Below are 23,065 nucleotides of genomic sequence, written 5' to 3'. Positions count from 1 at the left end.
CTAGTAGGAAACGGGAGCTCATTCCCTGTGGACGGGTCAGACCCAGGCGCCGCTCTGGCACCGTGACTGAAATAACACCTCGTGTGCGTCTCACTCCTCGATGCCCCTTAAAACTTTCGAACCCTCCGCAGGGCGCTTGTCCTGCAGGGGTCTCAGACGGGCTGTTCCTGCACCACTAGCGTTACCTTCACAACGGCGGGCGAGACGCTGGAAGGATTGAGTTGTGTCTCCCGTCTCAGAGATCCACCAGCTCTGCCCCACTCTTTCTCTCTCTCCTGGGGTCCCCCGGACTGCGGCAGTGTCTGAGGGTGGGGTGTGTTCCTTGTGTTCCTTGTGCTGACTCTCCTGTCTCCCCGCAGACGGAGCACGTTCTCCGGGCCGCGTTCGGGAAGCCCTTCCTGCGCTCCGAGGTGATCGGGTTCAGGTGAGTGTCGCCCCCTCACCCCCCCCGCCCTCCCTCCCTTCCTCACTCTCTTCCTCGCTCCACGAGCACAGCTCTCATCCGCACCCCTCGCCCTCTCCCCCTGCAGGTCGGGCTCCGTCATCGTCGACCTGGACGCCGTGTTCACAGTCCCGGCGCCCACGACGGCGGAAGTGGTCTGGGCCCTGAACACGTCGGCGGAGAACAACGCGTTCAGCTTCCCCGTGCTCTCCGGCTCCGTTCTGCCCCGAGGTGAGGTGTACAGCTCCTGCGCAGGAACGCTGTGCCTCTGTGCTCTGCGCTCCTGTGGGAACTGAGCTGGATATTGTCTTTCATCTTTCTCTTTCTCCCTTACAGCACTGTTTTCTACAGAAGCTGCCACTACAACTACAACAACTGCTACAACAACCACACCCCCCACTACAACAAGAACCACAACACCTCTCACTACAACCACAACACCCACAACACCTCCCACATCAACACCAATCACAACACCTCCCATATCAACAACTACAGCTTCCACAACTACAACTGAGCCTCCCACTTCCACAACACCCACAACACCTCCCACTACAACCACAACACCCACAACACCTCCCACATCAACACCAATCACAACACCTCCCATATCAACAACTACAGCTTCCACAACTACAACTGAGCCTCCCACTTCCACAACAACCACAACAACTCCCACTTCAACAGCAACAACACCTCCTGCTTCCACAACAACCACAACACCTCCCACTACAATAACTACAGCTCCCACTTCAACAAGAACACCTCCCACATCAACCACCACCACCACCACAACACCTCCCACTTCCACAACAAGAACAACTACACCTCCCACTTCCACAACAAGAACAACCACACCTCCCACTTCCACTACAAGAACACCTCCCACATCAACCACTACAAGAACAACCACACCTCCCACATCAACCACCACAAGAACAACAACACTTTCCACATCAACCACCACCACCACAACAAGAACAACAAGAACAACAACAATGACAACGACTACACCTTCAACTAGAGCAACAACCACCACAGCCCTGACAAGGGCGACGATCCCAGTCACACACACCGCCATCATTCAGCTCTTCTGCAGCCTGGACAAAACTTTTACAGACGATCTGCTGGACAGCTTGTCAGCGGCGTACCAAGCGCTGGCAGCGCAGGTGGCGAGCGAGGTGGGTCGGGTTCATGCCGCCGAGACCGATGGCGCCGGGCACCGGCACTCAGGCCGGCTCCTGAGCGAGGGGTGTACGTTGGCGTCTGTAAGCCTGCGCCCACGGCACTCTGGGCCCGGCTGCAGATCAGTCCACTCCGGGTTTTCCCAGCTGCAGGTTAGGGTTAGTCCAGCCCAGAATCCTGCAGCCGGGTCTTGCCGTGACTCTGTCCAGATTCTGGACAAAGGGGGAGGGACAGAATTCCGACGACAAGAGAGAGGCAGGCAGGATCTTCCCAGCGGGGATCCTGATGGATCCTCAGTGTGGGATCGGCTGAGCCGGGCCGGTAGCAGGGTGACTGAACGCAGTTTGTTGGGGGTGTCAGGCTGAGTCTGACATGGGGACTGGCTGCTGTACCACACCTGCCCACCAGGGGGAGCTCCTGCACACAGACACAGTCACATGACAGCACTGTACCTCACCAGCCCACCAGGGAGAGCTCCTGCACACAGACACAGTCACATGACAGGACAGTACCTCACCAGCCCACCAGGGGGAGCTCCTGCACACAGACACAGTCACATGACAGCACTGCAGGACTGTAATAATAATGGGTCTCAATCGTGTTCTGCATCTGTACGTCTAGGAAATGTCTAACTTTCGTTTTTCACTTGCAGTTTGATGAAGTTTACAGGAGGAGGTATCCAGACACCTACAGAGGATACAAAGTGAAAAAGTTTGGGTGAGTCTGGGGGTCATATCTGCTGTTTCTCTCGGTGTCAAAGCGTCTCTGTGGGCTGTGTCCCGCCTGTGTTGACACCTATGTCTCCGTTCCTGCAGAAAGGGATCCATCACTGTGGACGGGGAGCTGAGTTTCTCAAACACCACGATCGTTCCAACGGACAGTGAAGTCGTCGAGGTTCTGAGGACAGCGGTTATAAGCAACGGCACTACATTCCTCACGCTTCTGAACACCACCACCATCAGCGTGAGCCGTAAGTCCCTGGGTGTGAGTTCGGCTCTGTGCCTGGAGAGCCAACTCCCCTGCACTGGGGGTCTTGTAGGACGTCCTGTAGGACTGTCTGTTCCCTCCCCCTGGAGCCCCAGGCCTCAGCTCACATCATCAGGTCTGGGGGGGGCTTGTTAAAGTGGGGGCAGTTCTCTCACCGGGCAGGAAGAGCTGCCCCAGTATCACAGCGAGCTCCGGCCCTGCCCTGCTCTCCAGCTCGGAGCCTCAGCACTGAGGAGAGACTCAGGGAGGGACGAGTCCCTGGGCAGGCCAGGAGGACACAGCTCCTTGTCAGCCCAGGTGTCCAGCTGTTGTTAGAGAGGTAGAGCTCCACTGACAGAGGGAAGAGGCAGCGTTTCTCTGAGAGTGAGGAACGAGTTCTTTTAGAAACCAGCAGCAATATCACCCTGCAGCTCCCAGCTGGCCACCCTACTGGAGCCCAGCAGGGGTGAGCCTGGCCAGTACCTGGAGGGGAGACTCCTGGGAAAACACTGAGGCTGCTGCAGGGGGCAGGGGGCGCTCTCACCCTGCGCTCTGTGTGGGTCCTAATGCCCCAGTATAGTGACGGGGACACTGGACTGTAAACAGGCACCGTCCTTCGGATGAGACGTCAAACCGAGGTCCTGACTCTCTGTGGTCATTAACAATCCCAGGGTGTCTCTCGAGAAGAGTAGGGGTGTTACCCCAGTGTTCTGGCCAAATTACCCCCCTGGTCTTTACCCATCATGGCCTCCTAATAACCCCCCTCTCTGAACTGGCTTCATCACTCTGCTCTCCTCCCCACTGAGAGCTGGTGTGTGGGGAGAGGACTGGAGCATCATCCAGGTGGGGCTGCACACTGGTGGCGGTAGTGGGATCCCCGTGACCTGTAAAGAGCTGCACACTGGTGGTGGTAGTGGGATCCCCATGACCTGTAAAGAGCTGCGCACTGGTGGCGGTAGTGGGATCCCCAGGACCTTTCAAGAGCTGCACACTGGTGGCGGTAGTGGGATCCCCAGGACCTGTAAAGAGCTCTGAGAGGAGAGTCCAGAAAAGAGCTATAGAAGTGTAAGGAGTTATTATTATTATTAGCTCACCAGGATCCTTGTGTTTCTCTCACAGTGAAGGAGGTGATACCCCCCACCACTGTGCCCACCAGCTCAACGACATTCAGAACAACAAAGTCCGGAGCAGCGCCCCTCCCTCACCCCGTCTCCAGCGCGGTGTTCTGGGTGGTCACCGTCGCCCCCGCTGTGCTGCTGGTCAGCCTGACGGAGGGGCTGTTTCCTCTGAGGGTCTTCGCCTGACCCAAGACTGGACTCTTCAGCGCCCTGTCCTGAGTCTGTGCTGTCCCGACGCTGGGCTCTTCAGCGCCCTGTCCTGAGTCTGTGCTGTCCTGACGCTGGGCTCTTCAGCGCTGTGTCCTGAGTCTGTTGTGTCCTGAGTCTGTGCTCTTCAGAACTGTGTCCTGACTCTGTGCTCTGTGTCCTGACTCTGTGCTGTATCCCCTGCCTGAGGTGAGAGTGAGTGTGGATGAACTGGCCCTTTCTGTGCTCAGAGCTGTGCTGCTCTGTGTGGTGTGATGAGGTCACCTGTGCCGAGGGAGACCCCTGAGGTCCAGGAGAGCTTCACAGACAGGTCTCCCGGACTCTCTCTGTCTCTGCCTGTCCGAGCTCTGTGTCTGTCTGGGCAGAGTCTGCATGTTCCCCCGGTCCTCCAGCTTGGAGGAACAGGGAACACAAGGAATTCTTGATCCTGCACTCTCTTTGTGTGTCACATATATATACAGTAATATCCGTATAATACTGTTTCAATGTCTAAATAAACTTATTCTGCGCTGTTATTTATAGATATATAACTGGCTTGTGCTATTGTCGTGACAATAAAGTCTATTTTGAATATGCACAGCGCTGTCTGGTGTGATTGGACTGAAGACAAATGTTTCAGTGAGTCATAATAATAATTATAATAATAGTACTACCCTCTATGTCCTGAAGCCCCACAGTCATTCAGTGTAAACCTGTCGATACCTAAGCGCTTTGTACCATTAATGCTGGACGTGCTTTGCCTCAAAAGTTCCATCTCACTTCATTATTTCACATCACCAAAACCACAAAACCTTTACAGAAAACCTTTAACTAATCCAAAAGTGTACAAACTGTTTTTCACAAAACCGATTTTAGAAATTGCATTGGACCCCCCACAGGGCCACACGTGTGCTGTCCCCGGCGTGGTCGTGCACGTCCGCGGGGGGAATCAATATCTACCTTTCATTTTTTATCGTTTTTTACCAACAAAACCAAAAAAAAACATGTTATCAATCGAAAAAGGACAACCGGAGCTTTAAAAAAAACGTGTTTTTTTTTTAAACCAAGACAATCGATCACAAAGTCACTTTCTATCCGATGAGGCACTTTCAAACTTCCAGTATGCATCAATAACGCAATCAATAAGCCAGACCGCAAAAGCAAAACCCAGCAAAATATATATATATATCCCATGTTTTTACCTTATTCCGAAGCTGATATATATCCAGAGTACCCAGACCAGCTCATCTCCACACCTGCACGCTATCGACTCTGTAGTACAGAGATCAAGCGATCTGATTGGTCAACAGCGCCGTTATTCACTGTGTTTCCAGCCATTCGGAGCCCTGAGGGGGTGAGACTTCCTCTGGAAGCCTCAGGCTGTGTTCCGCCCGCCTTCTAGCTGTCAATCATTGACTCAGAAGGGGTAATCGATCAGTTTCTTATCAGTGCTCCTTTTTTCACACCAGACTGCAGCTCTGAGGTGTTTTTCACTGCCTAACAGCAGATAAAGGCTCTCTAGCAGTGTCTAAAGGTTTTTACAGCAATTCCAATGGTTTTTATTGTTATTATTTTCATGATTTTTTATTACAGGTGTGAAATGTCATTCCAGGTCCAGTTTTGTGTCCAGTCAATCACAAAACATGATGTAGAATTTTTTCTAATTGATCCATTTGTCCCAGATTTTTATCCAAGCTAGTAGTCACCTAGAACAAGGTCTTCACATCATTCCCAGGACCCTGACAGGCCTAAAACTGAAAATTCTGACCTCTGAAGACCAAAACAACATTTCTGCCTGCTGTTTTTTTCTATATGTTTGTCTGCTGAGTGGAAACATTAAGACATATCAGAAATTTGACTGTCCACCCTCAAAGCCAAGGGGGTTAGCTTCAGTTTAAGACCTGAACCGGGCTCCTGCTGTGTTCTGCTGCAGAGATATACCAAAGGGGAGGAAATTCCAGGCGGACTAAATACTTCATCTTCCTTTGTACAAAACACACCACAGGTGATCTCTTCCTGTCACGATTGTAGTCCCTCCCCCTTAAGGACGCTCCGTCTCTTTCACTTCTGACTTCATTTTGTGCACCTGCCCCCTGTTCCAGCCCACCTTAAAAGCCAGACGCGCACTCTGTTCTGGGCTCTGCCTGGTCCGGAACCTGTAATAATAATAATAATAATAATAATAATAATAATAATAATAATAATAGCTCTTTACAGGTCATCGGGATCCCACTACCGCCACCAGTGTGCAGCTCTTTACAGGCCATGGGGATCCCACCACCACCACCTGTGTGCAGCTCTTTACAGGTCATGGGGATCCCACTACCACCACCAGTGTGCAGCCCCACCTTGATGATGCTCCAGTCCTCTCCCCACACACCAGCTCTCAGTGGGGAGGAGAGCAGAGGGATAAAGCCAGTTCAGAGAGGGGGGTTATTAGGAGGCCATGATGGGTAAAGACCAGGAGGGTAATTTGGCCAGGACACTGGGGTAACACCCCTACTCTTCTCGAGAGACACCCTGGGATTGTTAATGACCACAGAGAGTCAGGACCTCGGTTTGACGTCTCATCCGCAGGACAGCGCCTGTTTACAGTCCAGTGTCCCCGTCACTATACTGGGGCATCAGGACCCACACAGAGCGCAGGGTGAGAGCGCCCCCTGCTGGCCCCACTCACACCTCTCCCAGCAGCAGCCTCAGTGTTTTCCCAGGAGTCTCCCCTCCAGGTACTGGCCAGGCTCACACCTGCTGGGCTCCAGTAGGGCCGCCAGCTGGGAGCTGCAGGGTGATAGGGCTGCTGGCAACCTGCATCGCCCAGTCCTCCCCGCATTGTGTCGTCTGCGTAGGGTCAGTTACAGTTCCCATGTATGACAGAAGTTTCCTCCGTCGATTGCTGGAGCTCTGCGTCAGAAACGCCCTGCCTCGACTGCCTGCAGGGTGAGGCTGAACTGGTCCGATGAAATGTCCTTCTTGCATCCAATATTCCGAGTTTTAACATGGTCTCACTTTCCCACATAGTCCCACTGGCCTGCAGACTATAATAATAATAATGCCAATACTCATCGTCATAATCATCTTTATTGTATATAGCGCCTTTACAAGTGGCTTTTCGAGGCGTGATACAGCAGGAAATAAAGCACACAGCAGAACAAACACCGTGTCAACAGGAGTCAGGGGTCAAGAGAAGGGACCGGACTCACCCAGCTCGGACCCACACCACTCGTCGAAGGGATCGTTTTAAAGGAAGCCCTTCCAGCCGGGCTAGAGACCCCCACACGTAATGTTAATGGAGAAAAAGAGAAGACAGGAAACACGCCGGTTTCTGACCAGCCCGCTCTGTCGCCTTTATAACATCATTCCGAACAGGAGTGCCACTCCGCAGCCTCGTCTCAAGGAAACTCACGTTTCCCACCGTTTTCTCCCTCCAACAACAGGCTACTCTTCCTGATGGCAGCAACAAAACAGCCCCACACCGTCAGGTCCCTTTACACACCTCAACAGATCCCTCCTCTCACGCCCGAAGGCGGCTCCACAGCCCAAACGCTGTGTCTCTTTTCCAGCAGGGAATAAGACCTCTCCCTGATCCTGGGCTGCCTTAGTGGCTCTGTGACGTCATCGGGACAGTACGGTGACACGGTGACATCATCTTGAGGATATCATAATACACAGCGGCGACATCATCTTGAGGATACCATAATACACAGCAGGTAACATCATCTTGAGGATACCATAATACACAACGGGCGACATCATCTTGAGGATATCATAATACACAGCAGGTGACATCATCTTGAGGATATCATAATACACAGCGGGCGACATCATCTTGAGGATACCATAATACACAGCAGGTGACATCATCTTGAGGATACCATAATACACAACGGGCGACATCATCTTGAGGATATCATAATACACAGCAGGTGACATCATCTTGAGGATATCATAATACACAGCGGGCGACATCATCTTGAGGATATCATAATACACAACGGGCGACATCATCTTGAGGATACCATAATACACAACGGGCGACATCATCTTGAGGATATCATAATACACAGCAGGTGACATCATCTTGAGGATATCATAATACACAACGGGCGACATCATCTTGAGGATATCATAATACACAGCAGGTGACATAAGGTTAATCATTAAGGACGACGATATGAGAGTAGATGCGACGCTGATAATACTGGCACAGGGCATGACCTCGCGCTACGTGCTCACTGCCATCAGGGAAAAGACTGAGGTCCGCTGGCACCAAGACCACAAGACACAAAGACAGCTTCCTCCCACCCCCCAGGCAGTGACTCTTAATAATCACCCCCGTTAAATCACTTAAAGGTGTGTGATTAAAACTGAATATTGGTTACTTCGTTTACAACCACGGCATTACGTGCATGAATGATAATATAATCTGTATGTGGTTATTTAATATGGACGGTTTAATGATCACTTATAAATACGTATAGATGGATGGGGTTATCACAGGTAGGTAGAGTCCTGACACGTGCAGGTAGTGCAGTGTGTGTTTTTCCTCCGTTTGCTGAGATGCAGTTCGTGTTTTGTGTGTCTGTGTATACGGGGTGTGTTTGTGTGCGATTAGTGTGTGAGCCACCCACCAAGTCCCGTTCCTTGTGACAACTTATTCAGCCAATAAAGCGATCAATCGATCAATCTCAATTGGACTGTGTGCGACGCTGAAACTCGACAGCGATATCGCCAGATTGTCATCGTGACGTCACGGGATGACATGTGATGTCATCGTGTGATGTAATTGCGCCGACAGAACGATGATGCTCGATGTGACCCGCCACCGGGGAGGGGCGGCGCTGGGCCAGGCCGGGCCGGTTCCGGGTGGATCCGCTCAGGAGCCCAGCTTGTCGGAGGTGAAGACGCAGGCGGAGTCCGGGAGCCCATCGGAGAGGGGGAGATGGGTGCAGAGCTCGTCGGCCTGGAGGGGCAGGACGTCCTGGGGGAGGAGGAAGAGAGGCGGTGTGAGGGAGCCCAGCAGGGGGCGCTGTTGACACACTGTTGACTCCCGATCCACCCGTACGGTCCACCCTGTACAGTCCAGAGAGCCGTACGGACCCCCGATCCGCCCCGACTACGGTACAGAGAGCCGTACGGACCCCCGATCCGCCCCGACTACGGTACAGAGAGCCCTACGGACCCCCGATCTGCCCTGACTACGGTGCAGAGAGCCGTACAGACCCCCGATCCGCCCCGACTACGGTACAGAGAGCCTTACGGACCCCCGATCTGCCCTGACTACGGTACAGAGAGCCCTACGGACCCCCGATCTGCCCCGACTACGGTACAGAGAGCCGTACGGACCCCCGATCTGCCCCGACTACGCTCCAGAGTGCCGTACGGACCCCCCATCTGCCCCGACTACGGTACAGAGAGCCCTACGGACCCCCAATCTGCCCCGACTACGGTACAGAGCCATACGGACCCCCGATCCGCCCCGACTACGGTACAGAGAGCTGAACGGACCCCCGATCCGCCCCGACTACGGTACAGAGCCATACGGACCCCCGATCCGCCCCGACTACGGTACAGAGAGCCGAACGGACCCCCGATCCGCCCCGACTACGGTACAGAGAGCCGAACGGACCCCCGATCTGCCCCGACTATGCTCCAGAGAGCCGTACGGACCCCCGATCTGCCCTGACTACGCTCCAGAGAGCCGTACGGACCCCCGATCTGCCCTGACTACGGTACAGAGCAGTACAGTTTCTCTCAGTCTGTCTCAGGTACCTGTTTGTCTTCTGGTCTGGGGATCTTCTCTGACGAGGCACTGGGAGACGGGACCTGATCATCATCAGTCACACTGGGGTGCACCTGAACCACAGTTAGAACCATTCAGATCAGAGAACTATTTAATAAGACCGGATCAGAACCACTGGACCAGCTGTCCTCCTGGTGTAACCGGACCGGACCCGAACCGACTGCCTTTACTCTGCGTGTCGGCTCCCCCTCTAAAAGTCCACAGTACCTTTCTCTCCTCTCGTCTGGGTCTCCTCTCTGCGGGTCGGCTCTCCGGGTCCTGTCCAGAACACAGCATGGCGTCGTCGTCCACGAGGCTGGCCGGCTCCTGACGGGAAACACACAGCTGTCAGCTACAGCACAGCATCTGCTGGTGAAACTGGACCGGAACCACCGGACCGGCTGTCCTCCTGGTCTAACAGGGCCGGACCTGACCCAGCTGTCCTCCTGATGTAACAGGACTGGACCTGAACCACCGGACCGGCTGTCCTCCTGGTCTAACAGGGCCGGACCTGACCCAGCTGTCCTCCTGATGTAACAGGACCGGACCTGAACCACCAGACCGGCTGTCCTCCTGGTGTAACAGGACCGGATCAGAACCACCAGACCGGCTGTCCTCTTGATGTAACAGGACCGGATCAGAACCACGGCTGTCCTCCTGGTGTAACAGGACCGGACCTGAACCACCAGACCGGCTGTCCTCTTGATGTAACAGGACCGGATCAGAACCACAGCTGTCCTCCTGCTGTAACAGGACCGGACCTGAACCACCGGACCAGCTGTCCTCTTGATGTAACAGGACCGAATCAGAACCACAGCTGTCCTCCTGGTGTAACAGGACCGGATCAGAACCACAGCTGTCCTCCTGGTGTAAGAGGACTGGACCTGAACCACTGGACCAGCTGTCCTCCTGGTCTAACAGGACCAGATCAGAACCACAGCTGTCCTCCTGGTCTAACAGGACCGGACCTGAACCACCGGACCAGCTGTCCCCCTGGTGTAACAGGACCGGATCAGAACCACAGCTGTCCTCCCAGTGAACCCAGCCCGCCGCGGTTCCCCACACACCTGTCCCGGCTGTTCCCTGGCCCGGCGGGCCTCCCCGCAGCTCATCCGCAGGAAGGTGACGATGGAGGCGCAGATCACGACGGCGGCCACGGTGGCGAAGGTGATGAGCACGATGGAGTACGGCGGCAGGTCGAAGGCTGCGGGGGGGCAGGAAGTCTGGTTAGCCCCGCCTCCGGGGGGGAGGGGCTGGGCCGCGTCGCCCCTGGCAACGGCGCGCTATTGGCCGGCCGGGTGAGTGAGTGACGCTGGAGCGGTCAGGTGGGAACGACGAGGGGAACATCCACGAGAACGCTTTTATTTGATGTACGTTTAGACGTTTGTTAGAGTTACAGTCAGGTGTCTTTTGGGGTAAATAAAGTTTCATTGGATCGAGAAAAGAGATATAATTGGCCAACCCACGGAATGACAAACAAGCAAACACTAAGCGCTAGAGGCACTGCTGTACACAGAGAGGAGCGGGAGAGGGGAATAAGCCGATACCCTGGCTTCTCTCCAGACACAGCTGGGTGAGCTCCTCCAGTCAGGACAGGAGGCTCTACTGTACACAGAGAGGGGTGGGAGGGGGGAACAAGCCGATACCCTGGCTTCTCTCCAGACACAGCTGGGTGAGCTCCTCCAGTCAGGACAGGAGGCTCTACTGTACACAGAGAGGGGTGGGAGGGGGGAACAAGCCGATACCCTGGCTTCTCTCCAGACACAGCTGGGTGAGCTCCTCCAGTCAGGACAGGAGGCTCTACTGTACACAGAGAGGGGTGGGAGGGGGGAACAAGCTGATACCTTGGCTTCTCTCCAGACACAGCTGGGTGAGCTCCTCCAGTCAGGACAGGAGGCTCTACTGTACACAGAGAGGGGCGGGAGGGGGGAACAAACCGATACCCTGGCTTCTCTCCAGACACAGCTGGGTGAGCTCCTCCAGTCAGGACAGGAGGCTCTACTGTACACAGAGAGGGGCGGGAGGGGGGAACAAGCTGATACCCTGGCTTCTCTCCAGACACAGCTGGATGAGCTCCTCCAGTCAGGACAGGAGGCTCTACTGTACACAGAGAGGGGCGGGAGGGGGTGAAGGAGAAGTCGGACTCACGCTCCACCTCCAGACTCAGGCTGTGAAGGACGTTGCCCTCCAGGTCTCGCACCTCGTAGACGCCCTGGTCTCTCGGGGTGACGCGGGCCAGCGTGAGCGCGTCGGGGCTCAGGGCGAGGCGCCCCGCGTACTGCCGGTCCACGACGGCCCCGTCCCGGGCCAGCAGCCTGGGGGCGCCCCCCGGCCTCGGCCGGAAGAGGAGGGAGACCCCGGCCGGGAGGGTGAGGGAGTCCTTGTAGCCCAGGCGCGCCCGCCGGCGGGTCCCTGCACGGGGGCGAGACACGGCAGTGTTACCGCGGTTACCGAGTCGCCGCATGACCGAAGACAGCGCGTCTTTCTTTGGAACGAGAAAGCATGAGACGACCCCTGTGTGTGAGGGAGACCCTTAAAAAGATATATATGTGTAAATAAAAATACACGAATGGATATACTGCCGTGTCAGTGACATTCTTAGGTGACACTTCCGACGAATGTCCACTAGGTGGCGACACTTGTACACCAGTCTAATGAGGCTGAAACAGTTGTGTTCAGAAGCTCAGTTTGGGCTGCAAATTCAAACGCATCCAGAGGCCTAGAGAGCACTTAGTGACCCTGAGCTCAGCTGCCCCACAATGCCCTGGGACAGACGTCCTTGGCTACTGGACTTGACATCTTGCGCCCGGTGGAACTTCATGTTTGTCAAGACGGGACCTGAGTTTTCAAAGGTCAGCTTTAGCGTCTTCTCCCGGCGATGTCATTCAGACGTATCTCTCGCCGCCCCTCCTGTCAGCAGCTCCGGCTCCCTGCCGCCTCCTGCTGGCCCCCCGCCCTCACTGCGGGCTCTGGGGTTTACAGGGTGAGGTGCTGGTCCAGATCTGCAGCCTGACCTCACACTCCCCCTGCTGCGGACCTCCTGGAGATCTCCCTCGTCCTCTGCGCCCACCTTCACCTGCATCTCCGAACCATCTCTGACGTTCCGGGCCACTTCAGCCGAACCCGAGCCCGAGCCACTGCTGTCACAGGTGTGGAGCTTCAAAGCGGTCGTCGTCGGATGTTCTCCCAGGGCCACTAACACGTTCCCTCGCTGGCCTTTGTATCCTTGGTCAACAGGTGAGGGGTCCACCGTGACTATAACTCAAGGGAAGGGGGGCAAAACCTGTCATTCCTGAACGCACCCGGCACAGATCTGCTCAGTTAACAAGACGGGGACGAAAGACCAGGCGATGATTCCTTTAAGAAATGCAGGTCCACCTTTGAGACGGAGGGCAAGGGCTTCGTACCCGTTTCACTGTTTCAATAAAGTTTTCATTGGACCGAGAAATAACCGGCCGACCCACAGAATGACAGACGACCAAACGCGAAGCGCTGGAGGCGCTGCTGTGCACAGAGAGGGGCGGGAGGGGGGAACGGGCTGCCCAGCCCTATTGCTGAAGCCGATGCTGGGGCCAAGGCCATCGAACGACAGGAAGAAACCGGACCCCGAAACTCCGGGGACCCTCGGGATCTGAGAATACGTTCGACAGGGCCACAGGTGTGGGAAACTGGCCACTAACTGCCCCCTGATACACACGCCGAGCTCTCAAGGCAGCTAGGAGGACAGATTTCTGGGTTGTCTGGCCTCTTAACTGGTTTCTTTGCAGCAGGTCTCCCTGGTAGGCCAGCGACACGCACAGATGGCCAAGAACAACCCAGGACTCAAGGGGGCGTGCTCAAACTTGTGACCGGTGCCGTACACGGTGTGTTATTGTAATGTACATGATAAATAATGACATCCGTCTTCTCCCGAATTGACTACTGCAATGCTCTACTCTCTGGGGTATCTAAACCTACACTGAACAAACTCCAGTATGCCCAAACCTCAGCAGCCAGAATCCTGACCAGGTCTGGTCCAAGTGATCACATCACTCCTATCCTGGAGTCCCTGCACTGGCATCCAGTTAAATTCTGTGTGGACTTTAAAATCCTCATGCTCACCTATAAGGCTTTACATGGCTTAGCACCTCAGTACCTGTCTGAACTATTATTGCCCTACTCTCCACCTCACAACCTTCGCTCTGCTAATTCTGCTCTCCTTACTGTCCCCCAAGCCCCTCTACACTCTTGGGGTGACAGGGCCTTCTCCTGTTCTGCCCCCAAGCTCTGAACTCTCTCCCCAAGGATATCAGAGAGTCACCTTCTCTAAACTCCTTCAAATCCAGACTCCAAACCCTCTTCTTCAGAAAAGCCTTTACTGAACTGGTTCCATTCTTCACCCCTCTGCTCTTCTTAGTACCACCTTCCAAAGTCTCCTCTGTGTGTTGTAATTGTGTTTTATCTTGTGTATTCTTCTTCTTTATTGTTGTCGTCATTCTGTAAAGCGCTTTGAGAAGCCACCTTTATAGGTGCTATATAAAATAATTTATTATTATATTATTACAATGTAATATACATTATATAATGTACATAAATATATGTATTTATATGTGTAAATATACGGGAGCATCACCCAGGTGGGGATGCACATTGGTGGTAGTGGTGGGATTCCCCATTACCTGTAAAGCGCTATATGAGTGTAGGAATTATTATTATTATATATGTTAGATCTAACACTTGCTATGATATTATTATAAGTATGACTACCGAGAGGAGTGGGAGGCAGGCGGTCAGCAGGACTCACCCTTGAGCCACAGGCAGGTGGCTCTCAGCAGGCGGCCCTGGGCGTCCCTCAGCCTGAACTGGCCCTGGTCCTGGAAGGTCAGCTTGTGGAGCGTCAGGCTCCTGTTGCCCAGCGAGAGGCGCTCTCCGAATTCGCTGAACGGGGGCGGGCCGGGACCCCCCCGGCGGTCCAGCGGGACCCGGACTGGGGGCTGACCGGCCTGCAAGGGCTCGAACTCCAGCAGCACCGCTGGCCAGTCCTGCTCCAGGGGGATGAGCAGCTGTCCCCTGTAGGACAGAGATATCCGCTCGGAGCACCCTGGAGCAGAAGGACACACACACAGTTCATGAGCACAGAGATAGACACACACACACACACACACACACACACACACACACACACACACACACACACACACACACAGTTCATGAGCACAGAGATAGACACACACACACACACACACACACACACACACACACACACACACACACACACACACACAGATCATGAGCACAGAGACACACACACACTGTGTGCTGGGATCAGGTCTCCTGTCTCTCAGTAGCGCCCCCCTGTGGTCTTGGACCTGTCCACAGCTGTCTGACAATGACAGTGACAGTGATGATGATGAGAGATAGTGACGGTGATGATAATGATGAAGATGTTAGTGAGAGTGATAATTATGATTGTGATGGTGATGATGATGATAGTGGCAGTGATGATAGTGACAGTGATGATGACGGTGATGATGATGAGAAATAGTGACGGTGATGACAGTGACGGCGATGATAGTGATGAAGATGATAGTGACATTGATAATGATGATAATGATAGTGGCAGTGATGATAGTGACAGTGATGATGACGGTGATGATGATGAGAAATAGTGACGGTGATGATAGTGATGAAGATGATAGTGACAGTAATGGAGATGAGTGACAGTGACGGTGATGATAGTGATGGAGATGAGTGACAGTGACGGTGATGATAGTGATGAAGGTGATAGTGACATTGATAATGATGATTATGATGGTGATGATGATGATAGTGGCAGTGATGATGACGGTGATGATAGTGATGGAGATGATAGAGACAGTGATGGAGATGATAGTGACAGTGATGGAGATGAGTGACAGTGACGGTGATGATAGTGATGAAGGTGATAGTGACATTGATAATGATGATGATGATAGTGGCAGTGATGATAGTCAGTGATGAAAACGGTGATGATGATGAGAAATAGTGACAGTGATGGAGATGAGTGACAGTGACGGTGATGATAGTGATGGAGATGATAGTGACGGTGATGATAGTGATGAAGATGATAGTGACATAGTGACGTTGATAATTATGATTGTGAAGATGGTTATGATGGTGATGATGATGATGACAGTAATGATTATGGTGATGGTGAGTGATGAAGATGATTGATTGTGACAGTGATTATCATGAGTGATAGTGATGATGAAGGTGATGATGAGTGACAGTGACGGTGATGATAGTGATGAAGCTGATAGTGACATTGATGATGATTGTGATGGTGATGATGATGATAGTGGCAGTGATGAAAGTGACAGTGATGATAGTGATGAAGATGATAGTGACATTGATAATGATGATTGTGACGGTGATGGAGATGAGTGACAGTGACGGCGATGATAGTGATGGAGATGATAGTGACAGTGATGGAGATGAGTGACAGTGACGGTGATGATAGTGATGAAGGTGATAGTGACATTGATAATGATGATGATGATAGTGGCAGTGATGATGACGGTGATGATGATGAGAAATAGTGACAGTGATGGAGATGAGTGACAGTGACGGCGATCATAGTGATGAAGATGATAGTGACAGTGATGGAGATGAGTGACAGTGACGGCGATGATAGTGATGGAGATGATAGTGACATTGATAATGATGATGATAGTGGCAGTGATGATAGTCAGTGATGATGACGGTGATGATGATGATGATAGTGACAGTGATGGAGATGAGTGACAGTGACGGCGATGATAGTGATGGAGATGATAGTGACAGTGATGGAGATGAGTGACAGTGACGGTGATGATAGTGATGAAGGTGATAGTGACATTGATAATGATGATGATGATAGTGACAGTGATGATAGTCAGTGATGATGATGAGAAATAGTGACAGTGATGGAGATGAGTGACAGTGACGGCGATCATAGTGATGAAGATGATAGTGACAGTGATGGAGATGAGTGACAGTGACGGCGATGATAGTGATGGAGATGATAGTGACATTGATAATGATGATGATAGTGGCAGTGATGATAGTCAGTGATGATGACGGTGATGATGATGAGAAATAGTGACAGTGATGGAGATGAGTGACAGTGAAGATGATGAGTGACAGTGACAGTGATGATCATGAGTGATGATTGACGGTGATGATCATGAGTGATGATTGACGGTGATGATTCTGACGGTGATGATGATAGTGACAGTGATGGAGGTGAGTGACAGTGACGGTGATGATAGTGATGAAGATGATAGTGACATTGATGATGATGATAGTGGCAGTGATGATAGTCAGTGATGATGATGGTGATGATAGTGGCAGTGATGATAGTGACAGTGATGGAGGTGAGTGACAGTGACGGCGATGATAGCGAAGGCAACGCTGACGGCGGTCTGGTCTCACCTCTCACCACCAGACACACCCTGTCCAGCTCTCTGCCCTCCCAGTCGCGCACGATGTAGACCCCCTGGTCTCCGGCCGTCACGGCGTGCAGACTCCAGTGCCGGCTGTCCATGGAGACGCGCGCGCGGTACCGCGGGTCCGGCGTCTGGCTGCGGTTCAGCAGCACCAGGGTCTCGTTCCCTCCGGACAGCAAGGGCTCGAACTCCAGGAGCAGCCTGGAGACGTCCTCTCTCAGCGCGAGCTCCAGGGAGCCTCCGGTCTGCACCAGGTGCTCGGCGAAGCAGTCTGACACGGCAGAGGGGAGAGAGACAGAGGGGGGTCGTCTTGCAGCATTCCTGTCTCTCTCTCAGCCTGTCTGTCTCTCCAGGCTCTTACCTCTGATCATCACGGTGATGTTGTGGGTGTGCTGTGCCTGTCTCTCTCTCTCAGCCTGTCTGTCTCTCCAGGCTCTTACCTCTCACCATCATGGTGATGTTGCGGGTGTGCTGTGCCTCTCTCTCTCTCTCAGCCTGTCTGTCTCTCCAGGCTCTTACCTCTGACCATCACAGTGATGTTGTGGGTGTGCTGTGCCTGTCTCTCTCTCTCTCTCAGCCTGTCTGTCTCTCCAGGCTCTTACCTCTGACCATCACGGTGATGTTGTGGGTGTGCTGTGCCTCTCTCTCTCTCTCAGCCTGTCTGTCTCTCCAGGCTCTTACCTCTGACCATCACAGTGATGATGTGGGTGTGCTGTGCCTGTCTCTCTCTCTCTCAGCCTGTCTGTCTCTCCAGGCTCTTACCTCTGACCATCACGGTGATGTTGTGGGTGTGCTGTGCCTGTCTCTCTCTCTCTCTCAGCCTGTCTGTCTCTCCAGGCTCTTACCTCTGACCATCACAGTGATGTTGTGGGTGTGCTGTGCCTGTCTCTCTCTCTCTCAGCCTGTCTGTCTCTCCAGGCTCTTACCTCTGACCATCACGGTGATGTTGTGGGTGTGCTGTGCCTGTCTCTCTCTCTCTCTCAGCCTGTCTGTCTCTCCAGGCTCTTACCTCTGACCACCACAGTGATGTTGGCGATGTACCAGGACTGCCTCAGCCTCACCAGGTAGACCCCACTGTCGGCCGCGGTGATGTTTCTCAGGACCAGCAGGCCGGACTCGTTGTGGAAGAGACACCTGGGCTCCAGGACGCGTCCCTCCGCCATCAGGGCCCTGGAGGAGTCTGGGTCGGTCCCGGGCTGGAACAGCACCTCGGCTGACTCGTTCGTGGGCACTGGGATGTAGAGGTCTTCACCGAGGAGAAGAGTCTTCGTCTCCTCCGTCCCTGGAAGAAGAAACAGACAGGAAGAGCAGAGCTCACAGACCGTCTGTCCTGGCTTGCTTGCTCGTTAGAAGAACGTTGATCGGAGGACCAGGGTATCAGCAGCTTGTTCCCTCCTCCCACCTCCCTCGGTGTAAAGTAGGGCCTCCTGTCCTGACTGGAGGAGCTCATCCAGCTGTACACAGAGGGGAGTGGGAGGGGGGAACAAGCCGATACCCTGGCTTCTCTCCAGACACAGCTGGGTGAGCTCCTCCAGTCAGGACAGGAGGCTCTACTGTACACAGAGAGGGGTGGGAGGGGTGAACAAGCTGATACCCTGGCTTCTCTCCAGACACAGCTGGGTGAGCTCCTCCAGTCAGGACAGGAGGCTCTACTGTACACAGAGAGGGGTGGGAGGGGGGAACAAGCTGATACCCTGGCTTCTCTCCAGACACAGCTGGGTGAGCTCCTCCAGTCAGGACAGGAGGCTCTGCTGTACACAGAGGGGGGTGGGAGGGGGGAACAAGCTGTCCAGCCCTGTTGCTGAAGCTGATCCAGGAGCAGCAGAGACAGTGTGAGTCTGGAGTCTTACCAGACTGAGCTGACGACTGACCTGGAGAGAGAGAGAGGGGAGAGACAAGCCATTACCCAGAGCTGTCATGAGCTCATCGCTGCTGCGCTGCGGGGAGATAATGAAGAGTCACTGACTCTCTCCCCACCCCTGCAGGAAATCTCAAGGCTCAATCACGCCCTCCGCCCTCTCTTCCAGTCCGCTTGTCTGTGCACAGGCTCCTCACTGTGTCTCTGGGGCGTGATCAGTCTGTACGTGCGTGTCTCTGTCTCTCTGTCTCTCTTTACTGTCAGTGTGTGTGTGTCCTCTCTGCTGACTGACACTGGCACAGCTGTGATCAGGACAGGCTGAGAGACACTGGGACACAGCTGTGATCAGGACAGACTGACACTGTGACACAGCTGTGATCAGGACAGACTGAGAGACACTGGGACACAGCTGTGATCAGGACAGGCTGAAACACACTGTGACACAGCTGTGTTCAGGACAGGCTGAGAGACACTAGGACACAGCTGTGTTCAGGACAGACTGAGAGACACTGGGACACAGCTGTGATCAGGACAGACTGACACTGTGACACAGCTGTGATCAGGACAGGCTGAGGGACACTGGGACACAGCTGTGATCAGGACAGACTGACACTGTGACACAGCTGTGATCAGGACAGGCTGAGGGACACTGGGACACAGCTGTGATCAGGACAGACTGAGAGACACTGGGACACAGCTGTGATCAGGACAGACTGACACTGTGACACAGCTGTGATCAGGACAGGCTGACACTGGGACACAGCTGTGATCAGGACAGGCTGAGAGACACTGGGACACAGCTGTGATAGAGGACAGACTGACACTGTGACACAGCTGTGATCAGGACAGGCTGAGAGACACTGGGACACAGCTGTGATCAGGACAGGCTGAGGGACACTAGGACACAGCTGTGATCAGGACAGGCTGAGAGACACTGGGACACAGCTGTGATCAGGACAGACTGAGAGACACTGGGACACAGCTGTGATCAGGACAGACTGACACTGTGACACAGCTGTGATCAGGACAGGCTGAGGGACACTGGGACACAGCTGTGATCAGGACAGACTGAGAGACACTGGGACACAGCTGTGATCAGGACAGACTGAGAGAGACTGTGACACAGCTGTGATCAGGACAGGCTGACACTGGGACACAGCTGTGATCAGGACAGGCTGAGAGACACTGGGACACAGCTGTGATAGAGGACAGACTGACACTGTGACACAGCTGTGATCAGGACAGGCTGAGAGACACTGGGACACAGCTGTGATCAGGACAGACTGACACTGTGACACAGCTGTGATCAGGACAGGCTGAGGGACACTGGGACACAGCTGTGATCAGGACAGGCTGAGAGACACTGGGACACAGCTGTGATCAGGACAGGCTGAGAGACACTGGGACACAGCTGTGATCAGGACAGGCTGACACTGGGACACAGCTGTGATCAGGACAGACTGACACTGTGACACAGCTGTGATCAGGACAGGCTGAGGGACACTGGGACACAGCTGTGATCAGGACAGGCTGAGAGACACTGGGACACAGCTGTGATCAGGACAGGCTGAGAGACACTGGGACACAGCTGTGATAGAGGACAGACTGACACTGGGACACAGCTGTGATCAGGACAGACTGACACTGTGACACAGCTGTGATCAGGACAGGCTGAGGGACACTGGGACACAGCTGTGATCAGGACAGGCTGACACTGGGACACAGCTGTGATCAGGACAGGCTGAGAGACACTGGGACACAGCTGTGATCAGGACAGGCTGACACTGGGACACAGCTGTGATCAGGACAGACTGACACTGTGACACAGCTGTGATCAGGACAGGCTGAGAGACACTGGGACACAGCTGTGATCAGGACAGACTGAGAGAGACTGGGACACAGCTGTGATAGAGGACAGACTGACACTGGGACACAGCTGTGATCAGGACAGGCTGACACTGTGACACAGCTGTGATCAGGACAGGCTGAGAGACACTGGGACACAGGCTGACTCTAAGACACAGAGACATGAGCGAGTCATTAGCAGAAGAAAGGGTTTTAAAACACTCACCAGCCCACAGCGGAGCAGAGAGCAGGACCCAGCCCATCATCAGCAGAGCCCTGGGGACAGCAGGAATAATTCATCAGCCATCTGGATAATTCATGCAGGTTTCCATGAGCCCTAATGGCTCTCTAATGACATAATTGCTGCTCTGTCTCATTAAGGCAAACCACTCACATCTCGCTTGTAAGTGGACTGTGGAGAAACCACAGAGCTGTGTCAGCAGAGAGAGGAAAGTCCACACCCTGAGAGAGTCTGCAGTGAGAACAGGGTGAAAACACAGGACAGTGCGGAAAAATACACTGAGATCCGGGTAAAACACAGGACAGCCCAGTGAGATCCGGGTAAAAACACAGGACAGCGCAGTACAGCCCAGTGAGATCAGGATAAAAACACAGGACAGGGCAGTACAGCCCAGTGAGATCAGGGTAAAAACACAGTAAAGCGCAGTATAGCCCAGTGAGATCAGGGTAAAAACACAGGACAGCGCAGTGAGATCAGGGTAAAACACAGGACAGCCCAGTGAGATCAGGGTAAAAACACAGGACAGCCCAGTGAGATCCGGGTAAAAACACAGGACAGCGCAGTACAGCCCAGTGAAATCAGGGTAAAAACACAGTAAAGCGCAGTAGAGCCCAGTGAGATCAGGGTAAAAACACAGGACAGCCCAGTGAGATCAGGGTAAAAACACAGGACAGCGCAGTACAGCCCAGTGAGATCAGGGTAAAAACACAGGACAGCGCAGTGAGATCAGGGTAAAACACAGGACAGCGCAGTACAGCCCAGTGAGATCAGGGTAAAAACACAGTAAAGCGCAGTACAGCCCAGTGAGATCAGGGTAAAAACACAGTAAAGCGCAGTACAGCCCAGTGAGATCAGGGTAAAAACACAGGACAGCGCAGAGAGATCAGGGTAAAAACACAGGACAGTGCAGTAAATACACTGAGATCAGGGTAAAAACACAGGACAGCGCAGTACAGCCCAGTGAGATCAGGGTAAAAACACAGGACAGCGCAGTGAGATCAGGGTAAAACACAGGATAGCGCAGTACAGCCCAGTGGGATCAGGGTTAAAAACACAGTAAATCCCAGTGAGATCACGGTAAAAGTCGCTACAACCCCGAGGCACTTACTGTACTTTACAGCGCACAGGGGCTCAACCCAGGCAGTCTCGGCACCAGCTCGGTCTGTCGGCTCACCTGTTGCGGTTGGACTCCGCCCGCCCCGGGCTCGGGATCGAGCTGCTCGGAGCCGGGCAGCGGTACCGGTTCGCCGCGCTCGGGCGTCCGCGCATCTCCGTGCGTGGGTTTTTTTGTATTTTTATCGCAACAGACATTTAACGACAAAAAAAGAGAAGGGGTGGAGAGGAGGGAGAATTCACGCCCCACTCGAGAGTCCTGTGTCGGAGTTCACGCCACGCAGGAGCAACTTCGCGAGTGTCCTGCGCCTCCACGACCCGTCCAGCTGAAACACAAACACACGCTCACACACAGGCTCGCCGGCGCTCGGGAATCTCCGGGGGCGCTCGGGCTTCTCCGTGACCGCGGCGGGCGGGGACGACGAGAGAGAGACGCGCCGGCGCTCGGGAATCTCCGGGGGCGCTCGGGCTTCTCCGTGACCGCGGCGGGCGGGGACGACGAGAGAGAGACGCGCCGGCGCTCGGGAATCTCCGGGGGCGCTCGGGCTTCTCCGTGACCGCGGCGGGCGGGGATGGAGAGACGCGCCGGCGCTCGGGAATCTCCGGAGGCGCTCGGGAATCTCCGTGACCGCGGCGGGCGGGGACGGAGAGAGAGAGACGCGCCGGCGATCGGGAATCTCCGGAGGCGCTCGGGCTTCTCCGTGAGACTCCGTGGGAGTCGGTGATCTCCGAGAGGGAGAGAGAGAGACGCGCAGGGGAGGGGGCACAGTTCGTCGGAGCAGGCAGGGGGGGGCGGCGAGTCTCCTACCTGCTGAGGTCTGTCTCTGATAGTTGTTACTGTTGGGGCCCTCAGATGGGCGAGAGGAATTTGTGTCAGAACAGAAACG

The 23,065-nt window shown here is 54.1% G+C and overlaps 2 protein-coding genes across 2 annotated transcripts in view; one reads left to right on the top strand and one right to left on the bottom strand.

Annotated features, from left to right (window-relative positions):
• Positions 1 to 4,495, top strand: part of LOC148671983 (uncharacterized) — a 38,256-nt gene extending 33,761 nt beyond the window's left edge. Inside the window, exons 8-13 of the mRNA XM_088631062.1 lie at positions 360 to 424; positions 531 to 673; positions 779 to 1,623; positions 2,280 to 2,344; positions 2,443 to 2,597; positions 3,713 to 4,495. Coding sequence (XP_088487188.1) covers positions 360 to 424; positions 531 to 673; positions 779 to 1,623; positions 2,280 to 2,344; positions 2,443 to 2,597; positions 3,713 to 3,897 — 1,458 coding nt within the window. The 3' untranslated portion in view covers positions 3,898 to 4,495. The remainder of the gene's footprint in view (positions 1 to 359; positions 425 to 530; positions 674 to 778; positions 1,624 to 2,279; positions 2,345 to 2,442; positions 2,598 to 3,712) is intronic.
• A 2,461-nt stretch (positions 4,496 to 6,956) lies between these two features.
• On the bottom strand, positions 6,957 to 22,535 carry LOC148671982 (uncharacterized). Its single transcript, XM_088632771.1, has 11 exons — positions 22,240 to 22,535; positions 21,051 to 21,100; positions 18,972 to 18,992; positions 18,131 to 18,403; positions 17,108 to 17,392; positions 14,460 to 14,756; positions 11,825 to 12,088; positions 10,744 to 10,880; positions 9,905 to 10,003; positions 9,667 to 9,750; positions 6,957 to 8,875 (listed from the first exon to the last, which is right to left on the bottom strand). The coding sequence occupies exons 1-11, from the start codon at positions 22,374 to 22,376 to the stop codon at positions 8,771 to 8,773; spliced, it is 1,752 nt and encodes a 583-aa protein (XP_088488897.1). The 5' UTR covers positions 22,377 to 22,535; the 3' UTR covers positions 6,957 to 8,770.
• Positions 22,536 to 23,065: the final 530 nt, after the last annotated feature.

The sequence above is a fragment of the Lepisosteus platostomus genome, chromosome 5, assembly GCF_059453375.1.
Source record: "Lepisosteus platostomus isolate fLepPlt1 chromosome 5, fLepPlt1.hap1, whole genome shotgun sequence".
NCBI lineage: Eukaryota > Metazoa > Chordata > Actinopteri > Semionotiformes > Lepisosteidae > Lepisosteus > Lepisosteus platostomus.
Note: the sequence above shows the minus strand (reverse complement) of the source record. Positions and strands in the feature narration are given on the sequence as shown.

Excerpts from the sequence above, each read along its gene's own strand:
- LOC148671982 (XM_088632771.1), bottom strand. The coding sequence starts at position 22,376 with ATGTCTGTTGCGATAAAAATACAAAAAAACCCACGCACGGAGATGCGC. Across the intron at positions 12,089-14,459 it reads CACCTGCCTGTGGCTCAAGG|GGACCCGCCGGCGGGCGCGC; the intron begins GTGAGTCCTGCT and ends GCCCCCGTGCAG. Across the intron at positions 10,881-11,824 it reads CCTGAGTCTGGAGGTGGAGC|CCTTCGACCTGCCGCCGTAC; the intron begins GTGAGTCCGACT and ends GCCCCCCCGCAG.